This window comes from Rhamphochromis longiceps, linkage group LG13 (genome assembly GCF_057381845.1).
Source record: "Rhamphochromis longiceps isolate RC_006_pf linkage group LG13, R_longiceps_female_GT1.1, whole genome shotgun sequence".
NCBI lineage: Eukaryota > Metazoa > Chordata > Actinopteri > Cichliformes > Cichlidae > Rhamphochromis > Rhamphochromis longiceps.
In genome coordinates this window covers 7,144,086-7,162,998 of record NC_140569.1, presented here as the reverse complement: position 1 = coordinate 7,162,998, position 18,913 = coordinate 7,144,086, and the positions used below count along the sequence as shown (strand labels likewise).

Below are 18,913 nucleotides of genomic sequence, written 5' to 3'. Positions count from 1 at the left end.
TCATCCATCCAACAGATAGAGATAATAAATAATCAAACAACTACTCTATGAAGGTACTGGAAACACCAGCCAAAACTGCATACTCAGAATGACATGTAAGGATTACATCCTTCTATCTCCTCCATCTCCTGGCACAGAGGAGAAATGGCAATAGTGAAATAGCCTTCTGTTGAGAGAGGAAAGATCTAGTGTTCTTCTAATGTTAAAATCTGCAAAACCATAAAACAGTAAATATGGAATTGAATAATGACATATGCTCCGATTTCACAGGCATGGGGACCTCATCCATATCATATTCCAACTGTATTATCAATAAATCTTTGCATTTGATCAGATCATGTTAAGTCCAAAGAGCAAGGGAGTTAATCGATTGTATTAATAATTAAATGACAATTAAACAGTACCTTTGTTTAAAAGAAACATAGTTCTGATTAGATTTTATATGGCGACTTATGGGAGCAATAAATCTATATTAAAATAAAAAAAAAATTCCTAAGGCTGTATAGAATAAAAACACTGGGGCTGGACGGGAGGACGGTAAGTGACGGAAGTGACGAGTAAGGTAAGCGACCCATGTTGTAGGTGACGTCAGACGCCGGAGAATTGGCGGAAAAAAAAAAAGCAAATGGTAGCTTAGAGTTTAACAAAGGTTTTTCAAGCTTCAATATTACCAAATATACTAATCGATTGTCATATAACTAACAACATCTGTTCTATCATCTCTAACACCCTGGAGGACAACGGGGAGAGTTTAGACGCTCTCCAAGATTACATCGACCGCTGTTTTCAAGATTTAGTCATGAAGAAGGCCCAGAGTACATCCTCCCCGACCAAAATTGAGACGCCGTCATCGAAGAGATCTCGCCCGGCAGAATCCCCCGGTACAACATCGCCTGCCGGCAAAGACATCGCAGACATCCTGGAGTCAATCGACAAGCGATTGTCCAGTTTCGATGCGAGGCTGTCCCTGGTGGAGATTTTACACCGGGAATTTAAATCTCTGAGAGAATCCCTGGAATTCAGCCAGCAGCAGGTGGAAACGCTTGCCGCTGAAAATACCACGCTACGGGAGTCGGTCAAATCTCTCACCGATAACGTGACCCAGCTAAACATTGAAAATAAAAAAATAAAAGAGTCCGTTATCGATCTACAAGCCCGTAGCATGAGAGATAATCTTGTGTTCTCTGGTATTCCAGAATCTACCGGAGAGGATGCGGAGGCAACGGTGAAAAGCTTCATCAAAATCCACCTGAAGCTGCCAGAGGACACCGTAAAGAACATCGACTTCGATAGAGTACATCGCTTGGGGGGCGTTCGGTCGCGGACTGGGAGACCACGGCCTATCGTGGCCAAATTCAGCCAATTCAAACAAAAGGAACAGGTGAAGAGTCGCGGCAGAGAGCTGAAAGGAACGGACTTCAGCGTGAACGACCAGTTCCCCAAAGAGATCCTGGAACGACGCAAGGTCCTGTTCCCAGTTCGACGTAGCTTTATCCAGAAAGGCTCCCGTGCTGTCATCGCTGTGGACCGGCTCTACGTGGACGGACAGCTGTACCGCGACCTCGGCACCACACCGTGGTTATACTGACTGCACTCCAGATAAGAACCCGCTACACTCTTTTCTTATTCATTCACACTCTCTCCTTTAACATGAGTTTAACCTAGTAATATCAATATGATGTCATAGCAGATATAACACCGTCACCCTCCGTCATTGCTTTAATTGGAATGTTTCCGTTTCGTTTCTTTTTTTTTGTTGTTGCTCACAGTTCATGTGGTTTCTTTCTTTTTCTTGTCTTTCGCTGCTGTAATCACCCACTTCCCCACTCACCTACAAACAAACACCCTCTATTTCTCCATATTTTCACACCACAATCACGCAAACACATCCGCTCAACGGCAGCACATTCACAACAGCCTCACAGCACGCACAGACTTGCAGGACACATAAACCAGCCACGCTTGTTCATATTAGTGAATATTCACACATAGTCAGACTTATGGAGCCTCTCACCACACTTTCTTTTTCCTCTCTCTCTCTTTCTATTTACAAACAAGGGATGTTTCCACACTCTCTCCACCTGTCTAAACGAAACACCCAGCGTACATCATTAGACATACACACACAATTATGGGCATTCTGAGGCTTGTCACATGGAATATAAATGGAGCTGGCACCAGAGGAAAGAGGTTAAAGATATTTAACCAGCTTAAAAAACTACAGGCAGATGTTGTTTTATTACAAGAAACTCACAGACCTGTCACAGGTTTAAACGAACTTAAAACACCTGAGTTTCCTAACGTGTTTGCAGCCTGTTATAATTCTAGACAACGGGGAGTAGCAATTTTAATACATAAAAATGTTAATTTTACAGTACTCGATACAGTTATAGATCCAGAGGGTAGATTTCTAATTATTAAACTATCAATATTGAACAAAAAACTATGTATTGTAAGTATATATGGTCCAAATGTTGATGAACCCTGATAAGTATGCCCAATAATAAGGCTCCAGGTCCAGACGGCTTCCCTGCAGAATTCTACAAAGAATTCTGGACAATTCTGGCACCAGTATTCCATGGAATGTTGCAGGAAATCGAGGAAAATGGCAGATTACCACCAAATATGAACTCTGCCAACATTAGTCTCCTGCTAAAACCAGGCAAAGACCCTTTATTTCCCTCAAGCTATCGTCCAATTTCTCTTTTAAATGTAGACCTTAAAATAATCTGCAAAGCTCTCTCAAAGAGATTAGAGAAAATAACCCCCCTCTTAATTCACCCTGACCAAACTGGTTTCATAAAAGGTCGGCACTCCTCAACAAACACTCGTAGATTACTTAATTTAATAGACTACTCATACAATAAAAACATTGAAACCATAATATTATCCCTAGATGCAGAAAAAGCATTTGACAGAGTTAACTGGAAATTTTTATTCGCAACTTTACACAAATTTGGTTTCGGAAACTCTTTTATAAACTGGATAAGAATATTATACAATTCCCCAACAGCTCGTATCAGAACAAATGACCAGACATCCCCCAGCTTCTGTCTCCTGAGGGGCACCAGACAGGGATGCCCACTCTCCCCTTCACTTTTTGCAATTTTTATCGAACCTCTAGCAGCAGCATTTAGACAGGCTACAACAATTAAGGGCATAAAATGTAAGAACATAGAACATAAAATCAGTCTCTATGCGGATGATGTGTTGCTTTTTCTGCAAAACACACAAACCAACCTCTCTGAGGTAATTACTCTAATAAACTGGTTTTCAAGAGTTTCAGATTATTCAATTAACTGGCCAAAATCTACAGTTCTCCCCATTAACTGCTCCTTCCATAATTCTTCCTCTGCCCCACTGCAATCCGGAAATATTAAATATTTAGGTATTAATGTTTCTCCTAAGTTTTCAGACTTAACTAAATTAAATCACATCCCACTTCTAAAGAAAGTAGAAGGCGATCTGACTAGATGGAAATCTTTACCCATATCACTCATGGGAAGGGTCGCCACTATAAAAATGATGATCTTGCCAAAAATAAATTACTTATTTTTGATGATCCCTAACAAACCATCACAAGATTGGTTCAGATCTCTGGATTCATATATTTCCAAATTCCTTTGGAAAGATAAACCCCCGCGCATCAGCTTAAAAACGCTACAAAGAACCAAGGATAGAGGAGGATTAGATCTGCCTAATTTTCACCAATACTTCTTAGCCAACAGGCTTCAGTTCATCTCAGAATGGTCAAAACATACCTTCCTAGATGAACCTTGGCTAGATGTTGAACAGGCACTATGCAAGGATCTAGAGATTTCAGACCTACCATTTATTAGCTCAAACATCAAAAAACATGAATGCTTTAAAAGTATCAACATCAGCTTCTCTCTGACAGCATGGTGGGAGTATCTAAAAATAACGGAGTCTTCACTAATCCCATGCAAACGTACTCCTATCTGGAATAACCCTGACATATTACAAAACAATAATATGATTAACTTCCCAGAATGGAGTTGTAAAGGAATTAAATACTTAGAACATATATTGGAGGGAACAGAATTGATCCCATTCGACAGACTAGTTGCACAATATGGGATCAACAAGAAAAATTTTTTAGAATATCAACAAATTAAATCCATAATAAAAAAGAAATTTAACCTCAGTCAAGTTGAATTACAAATACCACCAAGTGCGGCACATTTCCTTACTCTTAAATCCCCCAAATTATTATCTAAAATATATAGAACATTCTCTAAATTAGATGAATCAATATCCCTTCCTATTGCAAAGTGGGAAGCAGATTTATCAGTCAGTTTAGACCAAAACTTCTGGTCTCAGGTATGCTTAAAAACTTTTAAATTGATTAAAAATCCCAGTCTGCAATTAATACAATACAAAATATTACATAGAGTGCACTATACAGGTCATCGGATGTTCAAGATGGGCTTTACATCTTCCAACAACTGCTCACACTGTCAAAACAATACACCAGACAATTACATTCACGCTCTTTGGTTCTGTCCACCAGTGCAGACGTTTTGGCACGAGATATGTGAAGACTTATCAAAGTGTCTGAAATGTAACATTCCAACTTCCCCCTTAGTGTGTTTGTTGGGCAGCTTAGATAATGTCACCTCAGAAAACAATTTAGCCCATATGGTTTTCACTGCCCTATGCATAGCCAAGAAAACTGTCCTCATGAACTGGAAAAATAAAAACAATCTTAATTCTAACCAATATAGAAATTATCTATTAGATTACATTAGTTTTGATACAGCCTCGGCCACCACATCAGATCAATTGCTCTGGGCTCCTTTGATCGGCTCCATCACCTAGTGGGGGTGGGGGGTCATAGTTTGGTCCCGCCTTCAATGTTGTGATTGGTGTGGGGGCAGGGACAGGCTTAGGGCGTCGGGGGGTTGCCCGGAGGCATCTTCCTTGGGGGGCTCAACCCGGGGTAGCGGTCATGTCCGGTTGGGGGCCTTTTTCTGACCATTTCCTCGTGGCTGCGTGCAGCGGGGCTAGGGGAGGGTCTGTGGTGATGGACGTGGGTTACTGACCTGGTAGCCTGTCTGCCCCTGGGTGGGTCCGGGATGGGCGTGAGGGTCTGGGGGCGCTCCATCTCTGGGCCGGGGCCCTGGCTGGGCCTCGGGGCCTTGGGTCCTGGTTTGTGTGTTGCCGGGGTTGTGGGCGGGTGGGTGCATGGGAGCCCATCCCTGGCGCAGGGTGCCGCCGGCGTGTCGAGTCGCCTGTGGGGCTCTTCAACCGGTGGGGGAGATTGTTACACCTTGCAGGAGCTTTCTTCCCCTCAGGAACTCTCTGCAGGAGGGGGAGATACAGGAGAGGTGGAGGAAGATCTCAGCCTGGGCGTCTATTGTCTCATGTAGTCTGGAAGACGAGTGGATGGTGGGGTGGGTGCAGTTTTCTCTGTGGTGGGGTTGGGTGGACTGTCCCGGGCTCTGTGGGGCCGGGGGGCGCTGCTGCGCTGGGCCCCGGTCTGGATGGGCCTGGGCCCCCCTTTCCCTGGCGGGTCGCGGAGTGTGGGAGTGCCTACTGGGGTCAGCGGGGGAGCTGGCCCCAGGGAGGGGTCACCTGCCCCTCCCTTCCTTCCCTCCCCATCTCCAGCTGCCTCCCTCCTCCTGCTCCACCACAACCACCCACACATGCAGGGCCTTGGAGTAGGGGTATGTCACCAGGATGCAGAGGAGGCTACCCCCCCCTCTGTCCCCTTCTGGCTGCCTCTGCCTCAATTTTATCCCACAACTTAGACATTCACATTACTCACACCCTCATTACACATACATATAGGATCTTGGGGGTGGGCACGATACACGGAGTCCAAGTTACCATCAGGGTGTACGCCTCACCCCTGGCGTCGTTGCCCACCTCTCAATTTTAAATACATGTAGACATTGAGGGCTAGCAGGAGGGACTATGCGCTTACCTGCTGCTCTCTGGCAGGTAGCTCTATGCCCTCCTGGGTTTTAATTGCACCTTAGAACACACATGCATCAACACTACAATGAGCGGCTGGAGGGAGGTTTGGAGTCTTCTCTCACCCCCATTCTCTGCGGCCTACTGGAGCGGGGGGGCTAGGAGGAGTGGGCCATCCGACTGCGGTCTGGGGCCTCCCTGCTGCTGCGGAGTCGGGGCGGTCTGCCTCTCCCCACCGCAGGGAAAAGGGTAACACCACCTGGGTCTGGGTGCAGTTCCCCCCTCCAGGGGCAAGGGTACCTAGACCCGGTTAGTAGAGTACGCTTGGGGAGTGTGATCGTGTATACAGCGTCCCTTTATGTCTGTCTCCACGTCGGTTGAGTGTGAAGTACATATGAGAGCATGAGGGTGGGAATGGATGTTTGTGTCTGTGTGTGCCTGTATGTCTGTGTCTATATGTCAGGTTGGGTATCAGACGCCACCTCTCTGGGGACATCTCGGGCCCTCCAAGGTTTGGAGGCCTATCTCCACCCACCACCACTTCCCCTGCCGGTGGCGGACTCCCTCAGGTATCGGTGCGTTGGTGGTTCTTTGTATCTGGGGGTGGGTGTCCGGGTACACACCGGCTCACTCCTTGGCGGCCGCTTATTGGGGCTCGCTCGGGCCACTTTGGAGGTGGGGTGCCCCCGGCCTCTCGGCCTGGGGCTCGGTCACTCAGGCACAGCTGGCTGCCGGCGGAGCTCACGGGCGCGTCACTGCAACTCCCCCTGGCTTCTGCTCCGCGGCTGCTGAATGAGCTCTCATCTGGGACTCTCCTTAGCTCTTACTGGGACAGTGGCGCGGCTGCCCCTCTGTGGGTCTTCCTTGGTCTCTTGTGTTCTGGGTGCCTCTGGATGTCTGGAGTTTTGATCTCCTCCATACCTGCTTGATACCATAGAGGACAGGGCTGTGGCTCCCCACACTCTCTAGCAGATCATTACATGGAGAAACCTTTGGAATGCAAGCATGCTGATCCACACAGGTATGCACACAGGTGTACACATGGGTATTCACAGATGCGGACTACAGCTTTCTTGGCTGCTGCCTCAAAGCACACTGTGCGCTGTCTATCTTGCGTGCTGCACAATATCGTTTATTATTTAGTAACTATTGATATCTATGACTAGCTAGTTTATTGTGATGGTGCTTTTTTTTTTTTTATTATTATGTTGCTCTTTGTTGTTTGCTGTCTCCCCTGTTTTTTTTGTTTTTCTTTCTCTCCATACAGGTGACCCAGGAGTTTTTTTTTTTTTTTTTTTTTTTTTTTCTCTCTTCCCCCCCTTCTCACCGTCTCTTCTCCCCTTTGGTTTTCTTTCTTCCTCTCCCCCTCTTTCTTTCATTCTTTCCCCCTGTCCTATTAAAAAAAAAAAAAAAAAAGGATGACAAAGGATGAACTGAAGCTCCGCCATCACGTGATGTCACATGCTGCTGTTTCTGATGTCACTTCCAAAAAAAAAAAAAAAAAAATAGAATAAAAACACTTATTTTTGTCATGCATTTTGAGCCATACTCATCCCTCCGCTGTCATATTTTACATCAAAATATTCCATGTTTTTTTATGACTTTCTTCACTTCTTTTATTAGCTCATGATGCAGATAAGCCCCTGTATCTGCCCTGTCTCTTCCCTCAAGGGATTATGTCTAACTAGAACCATACGCACATCCAAACAAAGCCTTCCTAACTGGAAACACAACATGAACACTGCCATATGTACTGCGTTTGTACCCATAGGGCAAAGAGCGTAGAGGACAATGAGGAGCAGACACAGTTATCATTTGTGTCTTAGCATGAGAGTAGGTTGTGTGTGCCTTTTTGTTAACTCCGGGCACCGTTAGCCTCCCTGAGGGCAGAAGTGACAGAGAGGATAATTTGGCATTCATTAAAGCTCTCTGCAGTGACCTCATGACCCTGTTCAAGCTTTCCTGAAAGCACTCGATATCCACCAACTGATGTATGATTACCATCACCGGTCATAACCTCGGTCAAAATTTAGTTCACCTGTACAGAAGGGAAATCAGGCCACAGGCGTGCAGCTGTGGCTGTCTCATTTGGCAGGAATTGCTTCCTCCTCTCTGTCTGCACTGAAAGTCTGTGATTTTGTTGAAAGGGCTGTCAGAAAAAAATCTCAGATTGATTGGTGAGGTTACTGGGTCAGAGCCAGAAATGAAGAATGAAAGTGGAGGAGAGAAAATACAGGAATGAGATATAAGCTCGGAGACTAGGTTTGCTTTCAGTGGAGATTTCCGTTCATAAACTGTCTTTTGGCATCGTGATCCTGTAGGGATCATCATTGCTGCAGTGTTATACAGCAGACTCTCAGTGATGGATACTTTGCAGCTTTTGTTCATTGCTGTTGGTGACTGTTGGCGTTGCCAACCTAGCAGCGGTCTCTTTGGGTTTAGTGATTTGCCTTATTTATTTTTTAAAGCCTACCTTGATTCCCCTGCCATGAAGAGAGTTGCCAAAAGTGAATACGTAATCATGTGCTTGTAGCTCTCTGAGAAAACTATGCTAAGCAATGAAGAAAACTGGCAGAATATTTTCTAGTCATGTAAATGTGTGAAAGTTTGTCTTTGTAATGATTTCACTGATTGCAACTGTCAATGTTTATTATTATTGTTTTAAAACCTTATCTAAAGGAAGTGAAACACTTGAGATTATGTAATGTACCCTATTGTACTTGCATTTATGTGCAGCTTTTGTAGTCCTACTTAAGACTACAAGTCAGGATGTGAATCTAACATGTAGTCTAAAGCAGTGTTTTCCTGGCATGTTTTTTGATGGCAGGAGAAGCTTCCAGAGAAACCTGTACAAGCAAAATTAAAAATAAATGGATAGAATAAAGATGACAACAGCTTGAAAAATACACTGTAAAAAAGGAGAAAAAACTGTAAAATTAAAACTGTAAAACTGAACTGAAGAAGATTCTCAGATGAGAGGTGAAATATCTTCAAGAAACTTAAATGAAAACATTTTTGTAAGTGGTAAAATTAAAAAATTTAAATGGTAAAATATAAAACCAGTTGTTAAAAAATATGGGGGAAACATTATACGAAGAATTCCTTCATTTTAAATCCATACACAGCACTCTTTTTTTTTTGTACTGTTTTTTCTTTTCAGGGTAACTAATCAGAGAAGCATGTGTGTGGGAATGTATGTGAATGTTTTACTGTTACATCTTATTAGTATTTTAAGTATTCTATCTATTTTATTTATTGAATTTTATTGTTTTATTTATATTTTGATATTGCTAGGGATGATGCAATGATCGGGGACCATTCTTAATTTCGTTGTTCTCGTGACAATGACAATAAAGTTTCTGATTCTGATTCTGAGAAAGCAATCATCAGTTAACTAATTATCACAGTTTAAAAAAACCTTCTCATGGTACTTCCAGAAAGAATCAGTTTTGCCTAATGTATTGCCATTCAAGAGGCAATCTAACAGTAAATGTTTGGGGGGGGGGGGGTGTTCAGTTGTTGATAACTCCAGTCTTAGACAGGAATCCAAAGACAGAAAAGAAGCGTGTAACATATAAAACATCAAGAACTCGACATGAAGATCACTGAAATGCATTCAACCAACTTGAAGTTTGGTCTTAACTTGATATGTGCTCACATTTTAAGCAGCACATTCATTATTTAATTGTTTACTGATTTGTGAAGAGTCATTAAGGGTAGTGGAATGATTTAATACTGAACTTTCATAGTCAAATTGGGTGTCTCACAAGAGAGAGATCACTGCATCCAGTTTTGATTCCATATGTAGATCCAATAACCATATATATATACACACATATGTATATATATATACACATATATGTATATATGATCTTTTTAACATTATTGAGTAGACACAGTCAGTGAGAGTCAAACAGTGTGAGCTAATGAGATTTAATAACAAGTCTGACGCAGAACTTCTTAACCTTAGTCAGTTTGAGTCTTTTATTAAGATATTCACATAGACGTTCAAATGAAAACTAAGATTCATATAAACATTCTTGAAGTAAGATAAAGCAATTTGCCCTAAACTTTAGGGCAAATTGCTGGCTTGCTATATACATCCAGTCATATCCACACACACACAAAAAAAAAAAGAAATATAAAGAGAACCAGACTTAGTGCAGTTAAAGTCAGACACAGACTTTTTAACCTTGTTGACTTCATCTAAAGTGTTTTCTTTCTTTCTTTTCTGTCTTTTTCTCTTTTTTTTTTACATTAATGGTGCCTGACTTTGCAGGTTTTCTGCTAATTAGACCAGTAACCTTACTGCAGCCAACACAATAAGTAACCCTCCCACAGAGCTACACGCAGACTCTGTAGTCTCGACATCCTCTTGTCCCTTACCTCCATTTCCAGCTGTCTTCTTTTCTGTTTAACATCCATACTTTGTAGTTTACTGTGCATATTTCACTTCTGTCTCCCTTCCCCTCTTTCTTCAGGGCCATCTGTTTTGAATCACCATAATCAAAATGGAGTTTGATGTATTAACATACTGAATTCACTGACAGTGGCTTACACTTACTTAATTCCCTGGTCCTCATCCAACTCAAAACGTGTTCAGTCTCTGCAAACTAGCTGCAAACCCACTGTGATCCTGCTCGACCAGGTTCCAGATTCTATTTTGATGAAAAAGAAATTTCACACCAAAAGTATAGGGTGGCCAACATCTTTCACCTCTCATTTTTGCTCTGTGTTGACTTTAGTTGTTGTTCCTGACACATGTAAATATATTAAAATTGCTTTTAGGTAGTAATAACAGATTTGTGAGCTGTTTTTTTTTTTTCTTTTAACCAGGAGTGAGGTGGCTATCGCATTTCTAAATGTCAGCTGTATTTGTTAGTGTATATAAATTTTTGTCTTTAAAGTAAAAGTTGAAATCCTCCCTTGGTCTCATTTTGTGCATCGTGGTATACTGTAAAAACACTTCTTTCTTTTTTAATTTCTGCAACCTATGGACTAATTTGAATCTTAAGAAATTGGTTTGCTTTTATGTCTGAAATGAACAGTGTTATTGGGGGAGGACTAAAACAGCAGAAGCCAAAATTCTGATAAATTACTGCCCATTCAATATAATTACACTGCCAAACACATTTAGAATATTTTACCACCCCCATGTTTTCATGAATACTATACAGAGTTGTTATTCAAGTTTCTCTTGTAAATCTTTCTGGGTTTGCTGTCCTTGGGGGAACTGATGAGGCTGTCGCCCAAATTTCTGAAAAATGGATTGTGTCAGTTTGGAAAACACTTGCTGTGCACCTGTGTTGGTTTTAGACACAGAAACAATAAAATGAGAAGCATTGTGTTGTCTTTAAATCTTTTTTATCTACTTTTTTAAATTGGTGTGTGCTCTTCCTGATATATTCCTCTTTAATTTTAGAAAAGTCGAGGATAAAAAGCAATATTACAGGAAAACCATTGACAATTGAGATTTTTACATCTGACAGAAATTCAGAGCCCTACTTCTTGAAAACATCATGATTTCAGATGAAGCTTATTTAGACTAAAACCAGAAAAAAACTCCTATTTTAAGAAGAATATAGTTAAAACACACAATATAGTCTTTTCTTAAAAAAAATGCTGTTTGCCACACCCAAATTAGTTGTCACCTGGCTTTGACTGTGTTATTGACTACACGGCAAATATGAATAAAAACCACAACAGAAAAACCCCAAAGGTAGGGCTGTAAGAAAACAACTGTATCAATAGGATGATGATGATGATGATGATGATGATGATGATGATGATGATGATGATAATGAAATAAATGAGCAGAAAAGTCTGAAACGCTATGTGTTTGCTGCTTTCTCCATTGCTGTAAGTTTGGAACTCAATTGTCTTTTAAAATAATGGAAAGTTTGGTAAATCATAATTGTAACACATAAATTTAAATGGAGACACATGCTAACCTTAATATGATGTCCTTTGCATGGGAATTCCTCTGTACCGCTATACTGTAGATACAGTACTTATAGTAGAACTATTTGTAGCATACTGCAGGACCTACCATCCACCTCCTGGCCACATACATGCAGTTTATGAATCTATTGTTTTATTTATTCAAAACAGAAATTGCAAAGGGATAGTGCACTTGTTTTTTAATTTTCTTAAGCAAGACATGGTTGGCATTAGGTGGTAATATATCTACTAACTGCCCTCTCAGTTACACATTGAGGATGCTCTATACTGACTGAAAAGAAAGTGAACTGACCCCAGCTCAGGTGCATGCAAGTCTATTTGTGTCCTCCATAATGATCTATATCCCAAGCCTTATTCCTGTGACTAGACACAGGCGATAAATCCTGGTTAAACTTTGTCCTTCCTCTTTTCACTGGAAGACAGGGTGCATGATGGACTGTGTCTCTCTGCCATACAGTCTTCTATCCCATCCCTCCCTCATTTAGTTCATGTGCCCCTCACTTCATCCATCCCTCTTTTCTGTCCCTCATCCATGGCTGTTCAGTACTCTCTCCATGCATCACTTGCCCACTCATATCTCTCTCGTTTTCCTTCCTTTCCTAAAATCCATTTTATCTCCTTTTCACCCGTCTCCTCTTTTCATTGAAAATAGCCAGAGCTGGAATGATGGTAAGCCACTGCCCATCAGCCAATCGTTACTTTTATTTACCATATACACTCACAACTGTTCAGTAATTCAAGTATCAGCCAATCACATGGCAGCAATCCAATGTATTTAGGCAAGCAGACATGTTCAAGGCAACCTGTTGAAAAGTCAGAAATGGGAAGGAAGGGTGACTCTGAGTGACTCTGAACCCTATTATTATTATTGTTGTTATTGTTATTATTAGTAGTAGTATTATAGTCACTCTTAACTTTGTTTGCAAAAGTTTAAAAAAGCACCAAAAAAGCTGCCATAACTGCCTCACCACTCATGTATTTAATTTTCAAAAATTAACAAATTTAATAAAAGAACTGAAACAGTCAGTATCTGTGGGAATTTCATAGATTTGGCAATATTTTGAATTCGTTAAAATCCAAAACATTGCCTGGGAGAATACATTTTGCCAACAAAATCATGCAATTCAGAACTGTCATCAGAATAAAAAAAAAAATCAAGCTTTGTTCCCCATAAACAGTGTTTCCTGTAACCACTCTGGGCAAGACTGAGCTGTTAAGTACCGCTTATGACAAGTTACAAAGGATTATGGATCTTGTTGATAATAAGTATAATAAAATGAAAGCACAAATTTATCTTTTTAAATAAAACACTTTGGTTCTGGTTCTGGGAATTTAGATGTCGAAAGGCAAAACACTCCAGACAAGCGGGTATCAACATCACACACTGAAAAAAAATTGGAGTGACATTTACTTAAAAAAAGCTAGGCAACTTTTTCCACACAGAAAGTGCTTGTAATCTTTACTCGGGCTATTTCTAAGTAATATTTACTTACTAGAACCATCTATTTTTTATGTGAAATACACAAGTAAATTGCACTGGCAATACTCATCTACAGGTTGTAACTTTTACTCAGAATACCATTGCATCCAATTACAAAACCCAAGTGAACATTGCTGATATTTCTTTGTGTTTCTTACTCATCTTTTCTTTGTTATATTCTATGTAATTATTAAGTAATATTTATTATGAATGTACTAGTTAATATTAATCGAATTGAATAAATATTCTTATTATTCTATTAAATAATAAATCAATATTTTCTAAAACAAATATTTGCAGCTTAAGAGACACTTTTATTTCACAGTTGAAATGGCATAGATATATTTAAAATATCTACATAACATTATAACCACAAAAAACATGGCCATAGAACTTCTTGATCGCAAATTTCAAAACAGAGCATATACACATATACAAAAAAACAACAACATGCTATTCAAAAACTCAGTGTGCACTGTCCCCTTTCTTCTAATCAACTTTCAGAACACATACATCAACTCTGTCCATTAACAGTTGCAATCACTACCTTTGCAGACATTCTCAGAACGTTCAGGACAGAAAGAACTTGTATAAAACTGAGCAACATTTGAAATTACTGTCAGAAAACAGACAAAATGCAAACAAATTAATTGTGCTGGACAAAAGCACAAATAACACTGGAACACTCACACTAAAAGTTTCTTGTGGAGAGACTGGACCTTTGGTGACATTTTAAGGATGTCAAGCTCAAGAAACAGCTTCTGAAATACCTCAAACGTATATTTCAGTTTCAGTGGGTAACTTAAGTTGACAGCATAGATGACACCCATGAGCAGGAGGCAAGCGTTTGTCACACTTCCGCAGTCCTCCAGAATTTCTGTCCCCTCAATGATGACCGACACGTTCACAGGATCTTGGTTTTCCTGTGCCACATTGGGATGGATTACGATGATCTTCATCATGTGATTACTGCAGTCCTCTTTCAATGCTTCTTGGCTGACGTCCTCCTGTGAAAACAAACAAACCACAATTAGAAATAACTAGAATAGATTCCAAGTAAAAGAAAAGGTTAAGAGAAAAAAAAATGTAAAAATAAAAAAGAGGTAGAGAATCTTTGACCTTCAATATATCATCACAAGTGAAGACCAGATTATAAGGTTAGACAATTTTAATACAGTCATTATGATCATCAGATACCTGATGGTCTTTGATCAGCTCCTCTCCACTCTCTCCAAGATACTCAACTAAGCAACGAATGATAATGTCCCTTCTGCCATCGACATGATGCTATTAAACCCAAAAAGAAAATTTATTGCAGAAAATACACAACATAACATATGTAACATACATACATAACAGCACATACAGATGTAAACAGAAAGTTACCCATGGAGAATGTAAGCCTGCAGCTACATTCTAACGTTGTGAAGTGTACAACTTAACATGAATTTCTCAACGATGTGTGTTAAGACAAGAGTCCAGTGCATGTCATAATCTGTGGGTCCAGAAACTGTCTCTGCCCAGTGAGGAAAGTTTTCTGCCTCATCACTGGACATGCAAATGAATTTTTTGCAACATATCAGTACCTCCTATCACAATATTAACCAGTCAAGGACAGGAATTCCCACACACAAGAGTAATATTTTGGGAAATAATTGTATTGGAGTCTATGGGCAGCAGGAAGGGATCTCGCTGCACTCAGAGGGTCACTTTGAAAATTCTGTAAATTTCTCTGCTTTTGAGCGCATATTAAGTAAGAGATAACAGGTTTGTATACACTTGTAGAGACAATCATGTGCATAAATTGTTAATTGTGGCCACAGTGTCAGGATCAGGAGAACAGTTTCAGCCAACACAGACACTGATCAGAATAAAGGACAAGTTCAGTATTTTACACTTAAAGCCCTGTTTTCAGTTTATGATGAAATCGAACGATTTTGATTGAAATTTGGACACATGCTGCTGGCCCGAGCTTTTTTGGTTTCTGTGGTAGCACATCCCCACCTCCACAATGGCTTCATAGGTGCACTGGAACAATCCTTCCTAAAATGCATAAAACTGTCGTTTACAAAGACGTGAAACTCACCGAGTGGTCAGAAGTGTTCACTGATATGTTCACACAAAAATCGCTGCAAAAGATACTTTCCAACTGGTTTTTATTGTAGTTTTTGTCCAACTCCATTGACTTGTATTAGATGTGCTGTGATGTACGGTATTAGTCCGCCGCTATTCCATTCTATTATTCAAGCTCTCGGCGGAAGAATGTACAGGTGTAAGGCGTTTGAAAAAATAGGTCCAGTTTTACAACAAATGGTAAAACACCTGTTGGAAAGCATTTTTGCAACGATTTGTGTGTGAACATATCAGTGAACACCCCTGACCACTCGGTGAGTTTCACGTCTTTGTATGAAGCCATTGTGGAGGTGGGGGTGTGCTACCACAGAAACCAAAAAAGCTCCGGCCAGCAGCATGTGTCCAAATTTCAATCAAAATCATTCGATTTCATCATAAACAATCTGAAAACAAAGCTTTAAGTTTAAAATAACAAACTTGTCAACTTGTCCTTTAAATAAGAGTGATACATTCTCAGTGTGTATGACCTCATCTTTTCCATTAGATTATGTAATTAAAATAATTTAAAATTTTACCTTATTGAGTGAGTCCAACATTGGTTTTATTTTGGTCCCTGCAGTCCCGCCCTTCCTTCGAAATATCTCCAGGAGTTTGGTGGTGTACCTGTCCAATCTGGACAAAAACGTTCGCTCCAGATGAATTGTGGTTATTCGCTTAAACTCCTCTTTGATCTGAAATGAGAGATAAAACACAAAATCATGTCAAAGATGACTCATGAGATCTCACATACACTTAGTTGCTGCATGAACAAGAACTGGATTTACCTGATTTTCACAGAACAGAGAAGGCCACCTCTCTAAGAGGTCTTGGATTGCGGGGCAATCCTTGACAACCTCTTTTCTTCTCATAGCGAAAGACTTCTCCATTTTCTCATTAATTGCCCTCTCATTGTTCTTCTTCTTCATTTCCTTCAGCAAATCTAGTCTATCCATCTCTAAGGTTTCCTCAGTCTCACCGAATGGCAGTGGTGGCAGATAGTTGACTTCAGCTTTTTTGGCCCTTTTAAAGCCTTTAAGTGAACCCTCTTCACTGGAGCATCGTCTCTTCAGTGTGTTCACCTCGAGCTCTGGAATGGCTAATTGGCGACCTCTTAACTTTGCCCTGTAGTTGCCCATTTTATACTTTATCCTCTGTTGCCAACCATATAGGCCATTAAAAGAACCTGGCTCTTTGAGGCATGGGTATTTTGCTACCAAGGCTTCAGCAACAGCTAAAATCTGGACACCAGTTGGATATGCTGTGAAGCCAAATATAGTCTCTGCAAGCTTCTCAAGAATGCTACTAGTTACGCTTGGGTTGTTCAAAAGTGTGCCATCATTTTCATAAGCTTGCTTTCCTGCTTCCAGTGCAAGGTCTATATCATAAGAGAAGTCTGGTATTTCAAACTTAAATGGCCATGGCTTAGACCTGTAGGATGGTCCACTCTCATCTGGGGAGGACAACAGGATTGTGTCGCATACAGATGAGGAGGAGCTTGCTTCTGTAGATAGTGGAACTGGAGATTCGACTTCTGACATGTCCACAGTAGTGAGACTTAAGATTACTGGTTCAGTTTTTACTACTTTGAGGTTAGCTTTATCTTGTACTTCCTCAATCGAGGTCAAAGTGAAGAACTGACCATCGAAATCCATGTCCTGGTACATAACAGTGAATGGTCCTGTAATATCAAATGTCTCTCGAAGAACATCATTGAGGTCCTGAAGTGTGCTTGGGATGCCTGCAGGTAAAAGTAGTTTGTGGACATCATCCTCCCCAAAAATTATCCGCAGTTTCGCTGAGGGTGCCATATCAACAGGAAGAAGCTGCAACAACAGAAGAGAAATACAGACATTTATTCACAAGCTTCTCTCCTCACATTTCAAAAAGATAGGCAAATGTGGTGCTTTAAAGTTGTCAGGCGTCTTCCTGCAAGGGTGTATGAAGCCAAAGGATAAAAATCTTTAAGCTCTCTTTGCTCAAGTAACTGCACACTCCCTGTGTTCTCCAGCTCATAACTCCTCAGGTGTTCATTGTACCATGTATTTTGTTGTCTCACGAAAAAAGTCAGTTTGTTACAAATCACCATTATCTGTAACACTTCAGAAAAGTCAGGCAGTCCTGCAGTGGAACCACAACACAACAACATTCCCACTGCATAGTTGGTGCCTAAACTGCACACATTATTGGCAACATGCACAGCTGTAACAGCAGGGAATCTGCATTTCACCAGGTCTTTTAGATCATCCTTAAGCACATCTAAAGAGACCTCTGTTGTTTTTGTGACCGCAAGTGATGGTTTGACAGAATGTGATTGATGATATGCAACCATGAGCTGGTGCTTATTTGCAAGAGACAGCAAAATATTCCTGAAACAACCAGTGTGTCTTACCACCTTCTTGAAAAAGCTGTGTTTGGCCTCGAATCTCATTGTCCAGAGGGCAGCTAGGGGGCCAAATTCCCGAATGAGCTGAGGATAGTGCTCAAGGAAATGGTGCTTGGGAATGAGCTTATGTTGGGGGAAAACATCAAGGAATCTGCTTCGGTGTTCTGAAATGATGCTGTCAAGATAGCAAATGCTTTCTTCAGTATGGGCTCGAGACATGACAAGGTCCACAATGTCTTTCAGTGTCATCAGCATCTGCCATACAGGCTCTTGTTGGGGTACTTTTAAACCTATAATCAGAGGCAAAAGACGTAATAAGCACCAATTTTCATGTGCGTTGCCCCCTACTGATTTTCGAGTCGAAAAGTTAGCAGGAATGAGATGAGGGCGATTTGTTTTATCACTCCACTTGTATGGGAAATTGGAAATGGCATCATTCAGTTCCATGAGAGAAAAATATTTTTTCTTGATCAAGTTATCAAATGCCAAAGCCAGTTCCACTGGAACAATACCCTCCAGCAGATCATGTAAAACATCTGGAGGGTAACCAGATGTAACATGAAAATGCTCAAGTTTTTCTGACAATGCACACTGTTTTTTTACACCATAACAATGAGGGTGATCTGGACTAGACACAGCTGTCTGTACATGCAGTGTATGTTGATCTTTGGTTCTTTGATGAAAAGACCCAGATCTCACTTCATTGGACTGAAACTTGGATCGCTCCCCAACACAAAACCGGCAGATGTATGACCCTGCAAAGCTTTCGACAAATCCTGCCACAGAGTGCGCCCCCAAATTATCTGCCACCACACTGACCACAGTCCCTTTAATGGCTTTCCCTAACGCTGGAACAAAAAGACCATCTTTCTCCAAGCTTTGGATATCTGTTAACAGTGGCTCTAAAACTCGCTGGAATCCAAACTGCTTGGTGTCTTCAGCCTTACACAGAATTGCAAGGTAGATTGATGTCAATGTGGAACATAATTGCACCGGAATGTTTCCCAACACCCAATAGACAGCTGTGACTTTGTGCTTTT

At 40.9% G+C, this 18,913-nt stretch overlaps 2 protein-coding genes across 3 annotated transcripts; one reads left to right on the top strand and one right to left on the bottom strand.

Annotated features, from left to right (window-relative positions):
- Positions 1–584: 584 nt before the first annotated feature.
- LOC146655295 (uncharacterized) lies at positions 585–2,479 on the top strand. Of its 2 annotated transcripts, none has more exons than XR_014914322.1 (2): positions 585–1,033; positions 1,197–2,479. XR_014914322.1 is itself a non-coding variant. In XM_085428038.1 (2 exons), exons 1-2 carry the CDS (start codon positions 800–802, stop codon positions 1,586–1,588), a joined length of 474 nt encoding a protein of 157 aa, XP_085284164.1. In that variant the 5' UTR covers positions 585–799; the 3' UTR covers positions 1,589–2,479. The 2 variants fall into 2 exon arrangements, 1 of the variants encoding a protein (XP_085284164.1); XM_085428038.1 differs by having other exon boundaries at positions 585–881.
- An 11,200-nt stretch (positions 2,480–13,679) lies between these two features.
- LOC146655294 (uncharacterized) lies at positions 13,680–17,307 on the bottom strand. Its single transcript, XM_085428182.1, has 4 exons — positions 16,276–17,307; positions 16,027–16,182; positions 14,576–14,665; positions 13,680–14,385 (listed from the first exon to the last, which is right to left on the bottom strand). Exons 1-4 carry the CDS (start codon positions 17,296–17,298, stop codon positions 14,065–14,067), a joined length of 1,590 nt encoding a protein of 529 aa, XP_085284308.1. The 5' UTR covers positions 17,299–17,307; the 3' UTR covers positions 13,680–14,064.
- Between the last annotated feature and the right edge of the window lie 1,606 nt (positions 17,308–18,913).

Bases quoted from the DNA above. Each gene is read 5' to 3' on its own strand.
- LOC146655295 (XM_085428038.1), top strand. From the start codon at position 800: ATGAAGAAGGCCCAGAGTACATCCTCCCCGACCAAAATTGAGACGCCG. The intron at 882-1,196 runs GTACAACATCGC...CTGGTATTCCAG, and splicing joins TCGCCCGGCAGAATCCCCCG to AATCTACCGGAGAGGATGCG.
- LOC146655294 (XM_085428182.1), bottom strand. From the start codon at position 17,298: ATGGCACCCTCAGCGAAACTGCGGATAATTTTTGGGGAGGATGATGTC. The intron at 14,666-16,026 runs GTAAAATTTTAA...TGGGTTTAATAG, and splicing joins TGTTGGACTCACTCAATAAG to CATCATGTCGATGGCAGAAG. The intron at 14,386-14,575 runs GTATCTGATGAT...TTGTTTTCACAG, and splicing joins AGCTGATCAAAGACCATCAG to GAGGACGTCAGCCAAGAAGC.